Source organism: Channa argus, chromosome 1 (genome assembly GCF_033026475.1).
Source record: "Channa argus isolate prfri chromosome 1, Channa argus male v1.0, whole genome shotgun sequence".
Classification (NCBI taxonomy): domain Eukaryota; kingdom Metazoa; phylum Chordata; class Actinopteri; order Anabantiformes; family Channidae; genus Channa; species Channa argus.
Genome location: NC_090197.1, coordinates 21,940,367 through 21,953,943, shown reverse-complemented (window position 1 = coordinate 21,953,943; position 13,577 = coordinate 21,940,367). Strand labels below are relative to the sequence as shown.

At 37.3% G+C, this 13,577-nt stretch overlaps 1 protein-coding gene across 1 annotated transcript; it reads left to right on the top strand.

Moving 5' to 3' along the window:
• The first annotated feature begins 539 nt into the window (after window positions 1–539).
• LOC137102345 (secretory phospholipase A2 receptor-like) lies at window positions 540–3,858 on the top strand. Its single transcript, XM_067481781.1, has 6 exons — window positions 540–596; window positions 801–978; window positions 1,131–1,505; window positions 1,888–2,345; window positions 3,091–3,196; window positions 3,647–3,858. Exons 2-6 carry the CDS (start codon window positions 942–944, stop codon window positions 3,658–3,660), a joined length of 990 nt encoding a protein of 329 aa, XP_067337882.1. The 5' UTR covers window positions 540–596; window positions 801–941; the 3' UTR covers window positions 3,661–3,858.
• Window positions 3,859–13,577: the final 9,719 nt, after the last annotated feature.

The following is a 13,577-nucleotide window of genomic DNA, read 5'->3' as shown; positions in this document are numbered from 1 at the left end:
GACTGACATCTGTATTTCAATGTTATGCTGCTTTTGATTCTAAAGTTAGAGTTACTCCATTACAATGACCTGATACCTTTACTCTCTATTGGCAGAATAAGGTTTTCACATACAAACATGATAGTTTGTATGTGAAAGAGTAATGTGCGTTATTACAGATTCTAATTTCACTTCCACAAGCCAAAAGATGAAAATTTTTCTTACACAGTAAGCAGTATTAATAAAGTTATAGTAGTAATAAAATTTCAATATGCAAATTGATATACCACATGGAAGCAGTCCAATGCATCATTGTATTCTCAATTAACCATAGTATTGTATAATAAAACAACAGTACTGATAAGAACTGCTCTACTAATACAAGTTGTTGATTGGATTGTAATGTTTAAAATGACCAAGTTAAAGGGCACAAGGTCAGTTTGTGTTTCTACATATCCTGTTTCCTGAAGTCAGAAGCAAATAAATGACACTGGCTTTGAATAATTACTTGGTGGTGGTTAAATAAAAGCAAGTGAATACATACTAAAGGTCTGAGATGTGATCTGTGGTCTGACCTTGGAGCGTTTAATAAACTCTGGAAACTGGGATTTTCCAAGGTAAGCCTTATGATCCGCATCTTGTTCTTTTTTCCATATTATGGCATGAGAGAAATGTAGTAATGACATGGTTTTATGGGTTTCCTTCATTATTCAGAACATAAGAATTAGACAGCCATGTGGTTTATGTAAATGTAAAGTCAGATGTATAGATTATCACTCTTCTTGACAATAACCCTAAAACCATTTCTCGATTCAAAACAGATTTGACTCCTTACTAATCCAATGTACATACAGCTGTCAGCTGTCAGCTATTCCTGAGATTCAACTGACATTTTCACTAATAGGAAAAACCTGGAGGAATTGAGGACAAAGTAATCTGTTCTGCATTTCACCATTTCCAGGATGAGTAAAGCGGTGCTGTTTTTTCTCACTCTCTCAGGTCAGAGAAATGTCAGTGTGTGTTTGACAGTTATGTTTTACTTTACAGTAAAACAGTATCCAGTGCAACACACGCTCTAAATATTACCTAAACAAGTGATCATTATATTAATCACAATGGTTGTATTTAAAAAATAATCCTTTGTCCATCAGGAATGTGTGCTTCATATACATTGAGGGTCAAATACTTCTACTTCGTGCGGAGGCAACTGACCTGGAATGATGCTTTGAATTACTGCAGAGAAATGTCTTTTCACCTGGCCACAGTAGCAAACCTGAATGAAAATGCGAAACTAAGTTTCATCCCCGACGTGGGAAGTATAGTATGGTTAGGGCTTTACGATGACCTTAGGATTTGGAATTGGGCAATTGGAAATGCATATTTCAACAATGATATAGATTTTGATAATTGGGCCCTAGATGAGCCATATGACACAAGGACAGTGGAGAGCTGTGCTTTGATGTCAACACAAGGGATATGGCATGACACACCATGTTCGAATCTGCATTCTGCAGTCTGCTATGATGGTAAGACTTTTCCTGTGCTTAAGTTGAAACTGTTTTATTAGAATTTCAACACCTAGCGCACTCTTCAGCAGAGCAATTAGAAAGTGCTGTTGAACTTATTCAAATACACTGTTTTTATCTGTTACATTCTGCAGTTCTTGTGCAATGTTTATGTTCCCTTCATACTTTATACACTAGGTGCCTGTAGGTCATATTATTTTCCATTTTCAATTTTACACGGAAGATAAGGTACCGACAAATATAATGCTAAGGTCCGGCTGTGTAACAACCACTTAGAACGGAATTCAAGATGTGCTTTTTTTATTCTTGGTGTCATTCTAAAATCATGTCACAGGATGACCAGTGGTTCTTATTTTATTTCTTATTTTGTCTTGTCCTTCAGAACAAGATCCATCCACATACATTTTTGTGCAAACTGATATGACTTGGAGCCAGGCTAGAGACTACTGTAGGTCCAACCACACTGACTTGGCCAGTATTACTACCACGAATGAGAACAACGAGATCGCCTCACTGCTGTCAAGCAGTGCCTGGATCGGTCTCCACAGAAAGCCGTGGGCTTGGGCTGACGCGAGTCTCTCTACTTTTAATAACTGGGATGACAACGAGCCCAGCAGCAGTGCAAAAAATATGCTTTCATGTGCCGGCGTCAACACAACCACACGAAAATGGTGGAATGCTGACTGTGATGAACAGCACTATTTTGTCTGTCAAAATGTGTCTTATTTCCAAAGCAGCACATCCACCGTTCAGCAAAAATCAAAAACCACATACAAGCTCAAGTTCAGCTCTGAAGCAGACTTGACCAACCCTTCTGCTCAACAACAAATTCTAGATCAGGTACAGTATTTGACCAATAACATCTTAACTTTCATGTGGTGACATCTGTCACAACTGATGTATTATCAGAACTGGATATGGGAGAAAAGCAGACCACTTATTGACTCCAAAGAACGTCTCTCGGTGCATACACAATACACAGAATCATTATTCTTCTGGGTTCTAGCCTTTAAAATGACCCATATTATCTTTACACTACTTTTACGGTCTTTATAGCATGTGCATAAGCAAACTCCCCAAATCACAACATACACATAAACTAGGATAAAATAAAATTATACTGATAAAATGATACTGAATGATAATTAATCAAATTCTGCTTAGAAAATGGTTAGAAAATGTGTTCACCATTTTATATCTGCTTCTTTTCCAGTTATTTTCTGTAAGGAAATTCTTTTAGGGCCAGTGTGCCTCATGCGCTCAAACGTGGAAATGCATTCCCACCAGTGGCCACTATGCCAAAATTGCATCACTGCCCAGCGCTGATCCTAGGGCTTGTTCGGGATGTGCTAGTCCTGAATGAGCATCGCCGTCTCCTAAAAAATACATTCCTGTGCAACTGCAAACGTGCTTATGATTTTGATAAGAATGTAATGAGTGAATGTTTATGTTTTAATGCCACGTATTTTTGGATTTCATTTATTAGTGTGTAGGACTGTTGTCAAGAGTGAAACTTTGCATCATTATTATGTGCCAATGGAGACACATATTTAAAAGGTTGTTTTTGAATGTTATTTCTTTACAGCTGCATGCTAAACTGAAGAATTATGAATTACCAGAAGTAAAACTCCACTGGGTCCAGACTGATGGACAGACCTTTCAAAAGAAAGAAAAGATGACAACTGCACAAGGTATTGCCTTTTTCTTTCTAAATAGGGTGACGTTTGCTTTCTCGATGAGAGTTAGACTCATGTAAGACTCCAGCCAGCAGCCACCTTATCACAACTGCTGGAAACATGGAACAAAATCTGCATAGCAGCACCTCTAAACATAATTACCTCATGTGCTACTGCTCTTAGTCAAGAAATAAAGCACAAAAGACCGGAAACAGCAAAAAAGCTACAAAATGCACCTAGCCTATAAATAGTTTGGTCATTTTACACCTTGGTTTTCATACAAATTGAACAAATAGTAAATAGCAAGTGAGAGTTTAGAGGTAATACTTGCCTTTCTGCTAAATTATGAGAGAAATATCTATATTTTCATCTAACTCTAGAAAGAAAGCCAGTATTTGTTATTTAGAAACTGTAAAACTGCTTCTTTAAACCACATATTTGATTTTCACATTTTCCCTCTTTTAGGATCATGTGGCTGAGCAGGTCATTGTGAAGAGCACATCATGGTCTTCTTATTAAATTACTATGTTTTAATTAAAAAAAAACATGTTTAACCAATACTGTAACTGCTATTGCTCTATATTTCATACATCATCAGTTTACTATGTTTGTTATGCGTGATTTATTAATTTATGTTTCTTTTACAGGATTATATTTTCCATATTTGACATAAAATATTAATTAACAAACAGATTTTTGCCTATGACTTCAGAGCATATGCTGTGTAGTGTAGCTTATAAGCATACTGTGTTTATGTAATATTTAAATGTTTAATAAGAGTTTGCTAAATCCTTAAAACATTTATTTTTCAAAGTTTGTTAATGCATGATGTTTGGTAGGATTTTCTGGCTTTGAAATGTGAGATTTTCAGCATCATATTTAACCATCAGCTGTGATTTTTAGCAGTTGTTCCCCTTCAATATGTTTTATCTGATTTTGTAGTAAAGACATTTATGTGTGTTACTAAATGTGGGGCATTGAACATGACCTTCAGCTTTTAATAAAACAAAGATATATACACACAGAAAGAGAGAGAGGGGGAAATCATTGCAATTGTGAATGACACATTGAAATCCACTGTAATTATTAATATTGGTCCAAATGCCTCTAAAACGTCTTTGATTTGTAGAGTTTCAGTATAATTGATTCAAACGGCTGCATATTGTGTGTTACACAGTAAAGATTAAATTTTGTCGGCCACTCAAGGTCAATCATTAATAAAAAAACTACTAAGCACACTATTTGTTGTGATGATTTGTGTTCTGATCTATCTGATGTTAACAAGTTATATGGGTGCTGGCCACACTGTAAAAATGAGCAAGGTTCCATTTAGTGTAAGACTGATTTGTGTGTGCAATGATACAAAGGGTTGAAAAATAAATAAATATTAAATAGAGATTATTACGGCTGTGCATTGCATTCACCAAAGGAAAAAAATTAGAGTCCTTATCTTGTAATTACAAGATGTGATCTCATAAACATGAGTTACAAAACTACGGAGCTCGTAATTATGAGATACAGGACTTACGAATCTCATAAATATGAGAATGTTTCCGAACCTGCCTTAGGTTAATCAGTTTTTAAGGATGTCTTTAGCATCACAGTAGTTCTGATAGTTTTCAAAACTTTGAAAACTCTATACTAAAACAGAACTGTTAATAGATAATTCGGCGGATTTAGCTTTTCAAAATGTCAACAAAAGGGGCAATAAAGTGAGGTTTAATTTGCAGCATTTAGTGTAACACTGTATGTTTCTTCTGAGGCAGGAATTGGAAGGCTACAAGTTTCCTTCATTGATATGAGGAAATCAGTGAGTTATCTGTACCCCTATTATGGTACAAAGCGAATAGTCAATTCGGCATATTTAATGTTGCTAAATGTAAACATATAGGCTAATTAGGAGGCCAAGTTGAAGCACACAGTGCAACTTTCTGTATCTATGGCAACATAACACTTCCTGTTTTTCCTCTCCCGAGTGAACACTTTTAAGGACCAATGTTTAATAATTTCTGATCTAGAGCTCAAGATGTGTAGAAAAGTTGCAAGGAACATAACATCATGGTTTAGTATAACCAAATTTTATTAATTCTCAATTGTATTTAGGACATTTAAAGTCTTACCGAATATGATCTCAAGTATCAATTTCTGTGTTTCATTTGCGACATTGAATTTTAGAAAATGTCACATTAAATGTTAAAGACTACAGTCTTGTGACCAACTTCGACAGGAAACAGGAAGTATCGTGTTGGCGTGGATACAAAGAGTCATACTGTTGGCTGAAAATGAAATCTCACCTAAAAGTCTAAAGTGAGTCTCCATTTATAGCCTATTTGTTGACATTTTGAAAAGCTCAACCCACCAAATTATCTATCTATCTAACCCTAACTTGCAAATACAAAATACAGATATTGTAATCATGAGAAACATAATTCATATTTATCGGATATGAGTTATGCATTTTGTCTTAAAGCATTCTGATAGAAAGCAGGGTTTTCTATCGGAATGCTTTAAGACGAAATGCAGCCTTCCTCAAATTATCATAAATTACTAGAACAGGGCATTTTCACAAGAAATTACGTGGGAAAGCTGTTAAGCTGGGAGACAGACACCAATCGCCCAGAAGCTGCCAAGAGTTGACAAATTGTGCATTTAAAGCTGCAAAAGTAGAGCCAAACAGTAAAATGTTGAATGGGTGCAAAAGACGATGAGAGATAAATATGGACAAAAGGAGAAACAAGATTTTAAAAAAAGACATTCAAAGTTCAAAGAAAACAAAGGATTCAGTTAAAGGACGCCTACACTGATTTTGAACTTGCTTCTTATGGTTTTAGATCGGGTAGTACATAAATGCCATTAAAATTCCCGTTGACTACCCTACATCAAAGTATCCCTCAACTTTTAGCTAGAAAATGCCTCCAGATGACATCACTTACAATTGGTCACAGGCAGCATGGTGGTGGAGTGGTTAGCGCTGCCACCTCACAGCTAGAAGGTCGCGGCTTTACAACTACTGTGAAGAAGCTGACATGAGCTTTGTGACTTACAATACTTTTTACTGAAAGCAGTAATATAAATATTCTCCAAAATATTACAACACTTGAATGAAGAATACATTTGCAATAATTTTGGAAGTGTAATGCTAACAGACACCCCACAGTCCTCCCCCACCCATCCTTAACCCCCCAGGAAGCAAAACAATCCACATCCTGATTATATGTCAACAGTCTCCATGGTGACCCTAGAGCCATCGGGAGCATAATATGAGCCACCAAGCCGACACATAGACAGAAACACACTTGCACACGTGAACATGCACTCACACACCAGCAATAATCTCTTTGTGACAAAATTGGATTTCCTGGTAATTATAATTTTTTTTTCTGTTAAACTTCAAACAGCTCTTGGGGACAGGATCGAGCTTATGTTTCTCATTACAAGCACTGTGTGCCAGTGTATGTTTTATGATAATGCACAACTCCATGTGCTTGCATAATTGCATTGTCACTGCAGTCACGGAGCATTCAAAATGGTAGTCGCTCACCCAAGGCTCGTCTTCACCTGCTGACAAACCTTCAGGCATTGACACCTAGTACACAGGCAACAAAAAGACAGAAAATTGACAAAGTATATTATGCAATTCTAATTCAACTGTGCTGTCAGGTGGTAAGAAAACATATCTGGGAAGACCTGAAATGAGTTCTCATGTCCCACGTGGCAAGATAGAGCACAGCTGATAAATCAGAGCCGCCGTTTTTCCAGTATCTACTTTACACTGCTACTATATCACAGGTTCAATAGAAGGATGAACAGGAAACAAACAAGAAGGCAATAAAATCGGTGAAGCCTTAATGCATGTGTGGCAGAAAAAGCCACTACCGTGTCAATGAACAGGAAAAAACCTATAAAGAAACAAGAAAGTTGATATTAAAGCTAAGAAATGAGCATTTTTACATCAACAAAGGATCAACTGCGTATTTGTAAGTTAAAAATGTGTTACTTGGAGTGATGAACCTAGTGGATGTTTTCACTTGACTTAACTCAATGGAGCTTTTTAGCCTCTCTAAGATAATTGTTTCCTTTTCCTTTTCAAAACTGTTTCCAACAGCAGGCAACTTTATCTGCCAAGACTACACCATCTAAAAAACTTTGATAAACCCAATATACACTACTTGTCTAGCACTTAGCAGCAGAAAGACAAAGTTAAAGGAAATACAGTTAAATCTTTAGCATAAATATGAAAAAAAAATGAGTTACAAACGAATGCTTTGTACAACATTCAACTAAACAACTTTTTTTGATAATATGCTACTGCAGATACTGTGTTTTCGGCAAGTTGCAAGTTCATACATTCACCTCAGCGAGTTTTAGTTTGTTTGTTTGTTTGCTTTTCACTTCAGCTCAGTCACATCAGTTTTTTTTTTAAACCTTGTACAGTATGTTTTTTGGCCCTGCTTACATATAGCAGTCATCTAAAATTCATAGAAGCACATGTGGTTACATACAGTTACATCACTCTTCAAGTTTAGAGGTGCTGGCTCAGGAATTTATTATGAACACAAGGTTCTACATAAGTATGGAAGGATTGTCTGTGTGCACTTCAATAAATCATGTTGCTGCAATGAAATGTCTACATTTTAAGGCTTTGTTTTGGTTGTGGTTAATGTTTTATAACTCAATGTTCTGTCCTCCTAAGTGACAGAAATAAGTCTGACAGTGTTTCTTTGCAGTGGGAATGATTGAATTACAGACTATACTTAAATCTTTACTGTTTCTTGAAGCAGAGTGGTTTTATGAGTGAGTGAGTGCCTATAATACCTGACTGTGGAGGAAAAGGCTCCTTATTTAACTTGTCCCTAGTCAGTTCTCCCTCTTTTCAAAAGCTGTAGGGACAACTGATGTGTTTTCTCCCTCTTCCAATAAGCAATTCAATAGAAGGCCCATAATGGCACTAGTAATGGATTCCAGTTGACACCAGCTCAATCACCATTAGATATAAGCTGTTCTCCAGCCCCCTCTCTGTTTCATTTGTGTCCCATAATGAATGTTTAATGACATTGTTTAGTTGTCATTCAGACTTGGTATTGTGATTTCTTTTTTATTCATTAATGTTGTGACCGATTATGAGTTTAATTGAATATTGGCTCAACACACATGCTCATTAGTGAGTGGAGTTAATAAGGTGCAAATCACAAAGTTACTTTTCCAGCCGAAAGTCTGTTGGTAGCCATTAATGTCAGCCAGAGAAATGGTGAGAGTGCCGGGCAAACACCCTCAATAGCAACCAGTGATGACGATGAAGAAATAAAAACACTCAGTCCCCTCTACAAGTATTGGAACAGCAAGGTCCCCTAATTTCCGTTTGCTGTACATTTTCTACAATACATTATATTGTGGAGTGTATGCCGTAGTGCACAAAGTGTACACTGGAGGGGATTGTTGCTATATAACAGAGCAAACGTCTTTATTAGAAATTTGATTGGCATTTCCTGGCAACAAAATTCATATTTTACCTTTATTTTTCTAACCTGATGCATCAATAAAAATGGATGTAAGTATAAAATTTTAAAATGATGGAAAAAAAGAACGAATGATTTGCCATCTGTCAGAAGGAACTACTCCATCACTGTTCTTTAGTTAAAGCTAAAGTGAAGGCTGATTAGGTCTTATGCACCATCTACGTCGAGCAAATTTACCACAGAGTCATTGCTCTAAAACACATTCAGGTGCTTCTGGCTTCATTACCAATACATTAGCTTCCCTGCAATTAAGCCTCATTTCACAGCATTTTACGCAATCATATCTGATGAGTGCCGTTTGGAGCTATCATTCAGCACCTCAAAAGCTACGCTGTTTTCATTTGGTAAAAGTCAAACTGTGAACTCTTTTTTGATGGCATGCAATCTGCTTTAGTGTCACCTTTCACTCCATAGCTGTTTGACAAAGAAAACACTAGGAGAATCTGGGTGTCAGAGCAGGGGTATTTCCGCTCACAATACTGGTAATTGTTTTTTGTCTTTTAACAAAACTGGTAGATGAATGAGTGCAGCTTTGACGTGGATGGATTTGTAAGCGGATGAAAACATATTTAAATGAGGAACTGCATGTAATTGGGAAAAAATATTTTTAATCTTGCCAGAATTTAGATGTACCTGCTTATTATGAACACACACATACATACACAGAAACACACAAACTGACACATTCAGTCTGAAGAGTGAGGTGACATTACATCTGACTCTGACGTCACTTAGAAGAGCTTCTTGGTGTGGGAGTCCTGTGGAGGCACTGGCAGATGTTATCAAAGGTATATTTTGACATCATGGAAATTTGGATGAAATCTGCTTCTGTGAAGCCGCTAACATCACAGTCCCATCACTCCTGGCTCCAACTATCATTTGCTTATAAGTTTGTTGGCTTCTACTGCACACCAACTTCAAAATGAAATTGTAAACTTTCCCATCAGCTGCATCCATACACAACGTAATGCGTTATCATTCTTCTGCGCATGCGGCTCACTTCAGAGCCATGGCCAGTTCACATTGGAGTCTAATGTATGTCACAGTTAAACAATATTGTAAACAACCCCAGAAAAAAATAGATCTCAGAAAACAATCTCAATTGAGTGCACTGCCAACAAGTTAATCCACATCTACATCAACATCTCCAGTCCCTGGGGAATATTTAACCAATTTAAGGACATTTTTAAATTCCAGATACAGTATATATAGTACTTAAAATAATTTAGTACTTTAAGATTATTGTCTTGCCACTTTTATTTAAGCTAAGGATGTGAATACTTGCACCAATACACCACTGGAGAACAATGCATTTATTTTGTTTCTACCCCTTAATGATAAACTTTACAGATTTATGGTAATTCTCATTTTAAAAAATATAAATATCCATGAAACCTCTTTATGGGTAATGGTTAGTTTCAGGAAAGGGACAAACAAACTCTATGCGTGTGTGCCCTTTCCTCCCAGGCTATCTACTATTTTCTTAAAAACTGAAAGAGAATTTTGAAGTACAGAGAGAAACAGAGAAAGAAAAAAAGAAAGTGGAAGAGGAAGATGACTTTGTGTGTGACTCGTGACTAGAATTTTGATCACAACTTGCACACACGACACACACACACACAAACACACACACCCACACACACACAAACACACACTCAGTCCACCCACTGCTCATGGAGCCATTGTTGTGAATAAGTAATGGCATCAGATGTAGTCCCAGAGCTGTTACCTTTTTGATGCCTTGCTGCCAAATATAGAGCCAGTGTGTGCAGGAGCAGAAAGAAGAGAATTATTACATAACAACTAACCTCTACCACTAGACCTCCTTCACCATAGTACAGAATGAAAAGCACAATGGGATACACTGTTGGTCCTTTAATGACTTTGATCAATTAAATCAAATATGGGTGATTTGAGGGGATGAGGTAGTAAGTACATACAGCATAAGTTTAGGCAGAACATACTGTGGAGTATGCACTCGCATCTACTTTTGGACTAGTTGTCAGGTACTAAGCCTGCTCACATTCTCTATATCCTGAATATTTTGATCCCAGTTTATTTAAAGGTGAAGCAACCAGATAAAGAAAATGTGCTATGATTTACTGAAATTTTAATAACATAAGTCTATGCTGTATGGGCCCAAAGAGGCCACAGATGCCTGAAGAAATCTTTGGCCTGGGAAGTACCTTTCATGGGAATAAAGGAGAAGTTTTCTGACAGACTTAACACTCAGGCATCTCTTCAAACAAGCAGCACTCCAGTACAATTCCACCACCCTCTATGACCTCAATAATAAATACATAATAAGATTATCACCTTTCTGACAGTTTCAACTTAAAAAATGAGAAATTAAAACATTGTAAAAGTAAAATTCATGGAAACTGTATTAGATTGCATTAGATTGTACACTGCTTCTTAGTCACACTCACACTGACTTAGGAGCTGCTATGCTGCTGGCCAACATTCACTGGGAAAATCTAAGTTGGGGTTCAGTGTCTTGCTCAGGGACACTTTGACATGTGGCCAGAGGAGCCAGGGATCGAACCAACAAATGCAGGATTGATGGACGGGCGCTCTACCTTCCTGCACCACAGTTACCGCCACTAGCTTATTTTTGTGATGCTCCTTTTAAAGTATCCAAATTATATTGAATATTGAGTTCTTGCCATACATGTGCACAATGTATCATATGTCCATGCCAGTGATCAGCTCGCCATGTGCAACTACTGTTTTCATAAGTTTTGTAAATGTTTTCTATAATTGCTGACTTACTGGCAATAATACACAAACCCTGCAGATATAATGCTAATGGTTTGTACTCCTGAGCAGAAAAAGCATCCTAACTGCAGCTTAATATAATACACTTTCACAGACTTTCACATCAAGACATTTTTCCTACTGGCTGCACCGTCACTGCAGTGCTAATGAAGGAAACACTTAGCGAACAGTGGGACCATTAATGCTCAGTGTCTGCTGGTGATGATGATGATAATGATGATGATGAAGGTGGTGGTGTGTGGATGTTTACTGAATATGTAGGCTTAATCCATGGTATTACCTCTGCTAAATCCAGCAAGGATGGTTAATGTGTCCCTGTCCCCTCCTAATGAGAGCACACAGGCAGTAATGTTTAAAGCCTGAAGCCAAAAAAGAGAGACGGAGAACCGCTGTAGTGGTGTGTGTGTTATGCTGGTGCTTGTGTGTCTTTCTGCGTTAGGCCCATGTTGCAAAGAGATTAGACATTCAGAGTTCGCTTTTGCTCAAGATGTTGCTCATTGTCAGCCACTGCTGGTGTCTGTGTCTTGAGAGACAAAGGTGGAGAGATACAGAGAGAAGAGCGGGGAACAAGAGTCAGGATTATGAAAGAATCCATTTATCAGATATATGAGGATGAAAGTTGAAAATTTGTTTTAACTCAGTGATGCACCACGTTGACAAAGCAGAAAAACCACAGATAGATACAGGATTGATGCATGATGGACGGAGTTTGTGACATACAAACACAAACACACACAGGGTCTGGAAGTGTGCATCAGTACTGCAGTTATTTGTCAAAGCCTCACCTCCCTTTTTTCTGTCCTCGTTGCCTTTGCATTTCAGCTCTTCCTCATACACACACTATGATACACAAGCTGGCCTGATGGTGTTACCGATTGTCCGATTGTGTGGGAATGACAGAAACCACAATCTAGTTACTGTTAAAAGATTTTTGAAACCAGATTAAATCAAAGTATTGTGGATCCTTTTAAATGTACATATTTGCTAAAATGACTGCATATTTGGGCAGCATGGTGATGGAGTGGTTAGTGCTTCAGAGTCCCTGGTTTGAATCCTGACCAGCTGTGGTCTTTCTTTGTGGAGTTTGCATGTTCTCCCTGTGCTTCCATGAGTTTTCTTCTAGGTGCTCTGGTTTCCTCCCACAGTCCAAAAACATCCATGTTAGGTTAATTGGTGGCTCTAAATTGCCTATAGGTGTGAATGTGAGTGTGAATGGTTGTCTTGCCTGTGTGTGTCTCTCTGTGTTGCTCCTGAGTTAGACTTGTGACCTGTCTAGGGTGTACCCCAGCTGGGATAGGATGCAGCCCTCCCAAAACCCTGAACAGGATAAACAGTTACACATAATGGATTGATGTAGCTGACAGCAGTGGCAACTTAAGCAGCAATTACAGACAGTTTGTTGATAATTGCTAGGGGAAGGGGAAGGAGAAAACAGCTGTCAAAAATGTCATACATCTATATCTTTGACTGCAATTACAGCTAGGAGGCAGATAAGAAAGTATTTTCAACTTGGTTCCTTGTAATTACATTTTAAATATAATAATAATGTGAACATAACAAAAGCTCCAACCTCCTAGTTACTGTTATTACACCTGGCAAGCCTTCCATTCTCACACAGAGGCAGATACACCATGTAATTTATAAAAGAGGGGGTCTTACATTACTGGCCAGTGAGTGTTGTACTGCAATCCAAGTGTCAAGCAAAGCCCACATACAAAGAGGTGTGTCGCTTTCTGTACAGACAAAAAGCGATTACACAGCTGTGTTTCAGTTTAATTTTACTCCTTTTTAATAATATGTATTTGTTTATAAAAGTCAAATGAAAATAAAATATATGAAAGCTACACTATGAGTGAAATCTTCAGGCATATTGTTTCTCTCTTTATCTTATCTTATTGTATTGTTTTGCATTGCATCACAAAACTGTATGTTAAAATACCAACATCAGTCAAATTTTATCACAAGCAAGATGAAGGAAAATACTGTTGGATCCAACTTAACATTAAATGTTAGCGGGTGTACTGTAAAAATATGTTTTTTTTAATCTGATGATTTCAGGTTTGTTAATGATGTAATGAAACATGTTTTTTAGGGTGTCGATT